General features: G+C 41.2%; 1 protein-coding gene across 1 annotated transcript; it reads right to left on the reverse strand.

Moving 5' to 3' along the window:
* Positions 1 to 2,556: 2,556 nt before the first annotated feature.
* On the reverse strand, positions 2,557 to 3,300 carry LOC138330545 (uncharacterized). Its single transcript, XM_069278109.1, has one exon. The coding sequence runs from the start codon at positions 3,298 to 3,300 to the stop codon at positions 2,557 to 2,559; it is 744 nt and encodes a 247-aa protein (XP_069134210.1).
* Between the last annotated feature and the right edge of the window lie 863 nt (positions 3,301 to 4,163).

Here is a 4,163-nt window from a genome sequence, read left to right on the forward strand (position 1 = left end):
TAATCCATTCGTTCGTGGATGGTATGGAGATGATGTAATGTGTTTTACACCGTTGTTTCTCAAAAATGACTTGAACTCCTCAGCAACTGGGGGCCATTGTCTGATACCAACTGTTTTGGTAGACCAAATCTTGAGAAAATGTCTCTTAGTACGTTGATTGTAGCCGAAGCTGCGGTTGAACTCATCTGTATAACTTCCAGCCATTTGGAATGCGAGTCCACTAGGATAAGAAACATGTGTCTCTTAAATAGTCCAGCAGTTGTGAAGTCCACTCCCAGGGATGTACCGGTGACGCTCTGGGTTTTGGTAAGTATTGTTGACATTCCGGACATGTTAAACACTGGTTTTCTATGTCTTTATCGATATTTCGCCACCAGACGTAGGACTTTGCTGCTGACTCCATCTTTACAATTCCCATGTGTCCCTCGTGGAGTTCATTTAAAACGCCCTTGCGACGTGTCTCTGGAACAATTATTCGATTTCCGTACAGCAGACAGTTCTGATGACACGACAGTTCTGTGAACTTTGTATAGTACGGACGAAACTTTTCTCCACGATACATTTTGTTATCTCCTGACATCACCCTACCTAAGACCTGCGATAGAATACGATCTCTCTGTGTTTGTCTTTGAATCTGAGTACCGGTTTTTGGTAGTTTATTAACTTGTGATGCATAAAATACCGATGCAATGTCTTCATAGTTTTCCTCCGAGATAGATAGTGGTAGCCTGCTGAGGCAATTAGCATTACTATGTGCATGAGTTTTGCGATATTCAATGTCATATATATGTCCTGATAGAGATAACGCGTACCTCTGTAGGCGTGCTGCTGTCATTGCTGGAATCCCAGTTTTAGGATTAAGAATGCTGACTAGGGGTCAGTAACCAGAGTGAAACGTCGTCTAAACAGGTAAGTGTGAAACTTCTGTACCCTCCAATATAGCCCTAGAACTTTCTTGTCAATTTGCGCGTATCCTATTTCTGCTTTGGTAAGTGATCTCGAGGCAAAAGCTATCTCTCTTTCTGAACCGTCATCCATCACATGAGAAAGTACACTGCCTAGTCCTTATGGCGAGGCATCGCTAGCCAAATCCACAGGACGCTGGGGGTCGTAATGACATAACACATCTTGTGACGTCATTAACTCCTTCACTTGCTGGAATGATATGTCGCACTCTGAAGTTCATACCCATGGTTTGTTCGCCTGTAGTAATTCATTCAATCGTTCGAGCGTGGACGAAAGGTTAGGCAATAATCGCCGATAATATACTAGCCCTCGAAAAGACCGTAGCTGGGGTAGATTTTCTGGTTTAGGTGCACTTAATTCTGTAGACCTTGATCCGTGATGACATGTCCACAATACGTAATACGATTTTTGAAAAATTTGCATTTTTCCCTGTTGGCTTTTAATCCATAATTCTCGAGTCAGTCGAGTACTGTCTTCAGGTTGATTAAGTGTTCCTCATCCGTCTTCTCATATATAACCATGTCGTCGATGATACAAGATGGAATTCCTTGAAATATTTGGTCCATGGCGCGTTGCCAAATAGCTGGGGCCGACGCTATTCCGAACTGTAGTCGGTCACATTGGTACAGCCCTCTGTGCATATTGATTGTCAAACAAAAGTTCCCTTGATGATTCATCCATTTCCATTTGATTGTAGGCTTAAGTAAGATCTATCTTAGATAATCGTTTTCTCCCTGCTAGTGAAGCGAAAATCCCTCAATCTGTGGCAATGGATACTGGTCAATCTTCAGAATTTGATTTATGGACACTTTGTAATTTCCACATAACCTCACGTTACCATTTTTCTTCACAACTGGTACAATTGGAGAAGCCTTTTTGCTAGATTTTACAGGAGTGATGATTCCGGTCTGTTCTTATCGCTGTAATTCCTCCTCCAACTTAGGATTAAGTTAATATGGAACTGGTCTAGCCTTGTGAAACTTTGTGCGTCGCATTGTCTTCTAAGTAAAGTGTAGCTTTAATGTCCTTCATTTTTTCCTATTCCTTCACTGAAAACTGTCTTGTGACTGTTTAAGATATCTTGAAGTCTCTTGTCAGTAGCATCCTTAGGTTCAAGTGCTTTCAGTACTTTGATTTCCTACCAGATTAATGCAAACTTTGTAAGTCCGTCCCTACCGAACAGGGCTGGTCCTGTTTGCTGAACCACTTTTAGATCCATGTTTCCTGTCTGGTTGTTGATAGTTACAGGCGCATGCACCGCTCCTAATGGCACTATTTTCTCACCAATGTATCACTGATGTTTTCCTATAAAACTCATCAGGAATCAACGATACAGAGGACCCGGTGTCCAATTCCAATGACAAAGAATGACCATTGATCGACGGCTGTAGTACAATAGAGTCTACACTGTTTAAACTGTGCACATGTAGTATAGGCTCATAGGAATCCCCCTGTGGAGCTTGTTCCTCAACAAACTCGACATTCTTACCTCGCTTGCTGTGTTGACCTTTAAAACTTCTTTTCCTTAACAAGCATGCTTTTTCTATGTGTCCTTTTTGAACAGTTGTTACAGGTTGTCTATGCATGATGTCAATTTTCCACTCTGTGTAGTCCACCACATCTACATATGTATAACATTAGTTTCAAAGCACTAGATCGTGTTGGAGTTTTCAGTTGAGGAGACGAAGTTTTACTGGAGTTACTTCCCTTACCTGTGGTGTGTAGTTTGTTTACTGCCCCAATGACATGCCTCTGCTCACGTAGCTCCACTGCATCCTTGCTGGCGGTTTTCATGGCGACCGCAAGTGCTATCACCTTGTCGAGTGTGAGAGTACGTTCAGATAATAAACGCTTCTGAATATTTTCTGTATTAATGCCACACACTAGTCTGTCTCTTTGAGTGTCGTTCAGGTTATCCCCAAAATTGCAGTGTAGTGACAGTTTTCTTATTTCAGCTACATGACTCATGATCCCTTCATCCTGTCGCTGATCGCGTTTGTGGAACCTAAAGCGCTCTGCTATTACTGAAGGTTGTCCGTTCAGGAATTGAAGTATTTGAGCATAAGTGAGTTCCACTGGTTTGCCTGGTGCAGCGATGCTTTTGAGTAAACTGTATGTCTTTCGCCCAATAACGGATAGGAATGAGACAACTTTCAAATCGTTACTCACCCCATTAGCAGTGAAATACAGTTCCACGCGCTCCGTGTAACTTTCCCAAGTTTCGACCGCTTCGTCGAATTGGCCAATATTGCCGATTGACCGTGGAGGTAGAGATGGCTGTTCGCCCATCTTTCCTGCAGTTTTGAAGGCGTATCCGTGGATTAAGAATCCCATCCTCGTCGCCAAAATATGTTGCGTCTCAACATACTACATACATGTGGTCGGCATTTTAGGAACTACTTTATTTATGTCACACTACCAGATACATGCGCTTATACTATCCCTACGCTAGGAGATCGTAATAAATAGACCCAGCTTGATATTTCCGGAATGCACTGTGATAATAGTAAATACACAACACAGACATGTTGAACTTAACACTATGCTTGCCATAAATAGTTCGTCTGGCAACACGCGTCAGTTCAATGACACAATGAGATGGTTAGACTGTACTTCCACACAGGAAAATATCCAAGTGTTCTTTAGTGTTCTTTATGGACCTCTGAAACCAGAAAAAATTGGTGTCGTTACAAATTATGACTTAGGAAATTCACGGCAAGTCAGATAACAAAGTTATAGACTCAAGCGCATATTGAACTCCTGCATTACATTAACGTCTTCTCTTTGGAATAATTTCGATACATCTATTAGGTGTTCTCCAAACTTAATCTTTCTTTCAATCTGTTCAGTAAGTCATTCCTTGCAGAAACTGAATAACAATGTACATTTTCTAAATTTTGGGGTACTCGACGGCTTAATATTCTGCAGTGTCGATTGAGAAATAAAGGAAGTACTTTGAATTACGATCTTTGCAGATCTAATTTGTTGCCTTCTGTACGATGTGAATGTAGATTCACGCAATAGGACTCGTATCACTTCTTCTTTACATGCCCAAATATCACATTATACACCAGACGATATTAAACGATCTTCATTGATACACTGGTGACATCTCATTATACATACTTCTTAAAGGCGTTGTAGATCGAGAACAAAATCTTAATCTTAATATTGCAACAGCATCCAAATATAAAATG

The sequence above is a fragment of the Argopecten irradians genome, chromosome 9 (assembly GCF_041381155.1).
Source record: "Argopecten irradians isolate NY chromosome 9, Ai_NY, whole genome shotgun sequence".
Lineage (NCBI taxonomy): Eukaryota > Metazoa > Mollusca > Bivalvia > Pectinida > Pectinidae > Argopecten > Argopecten irradians.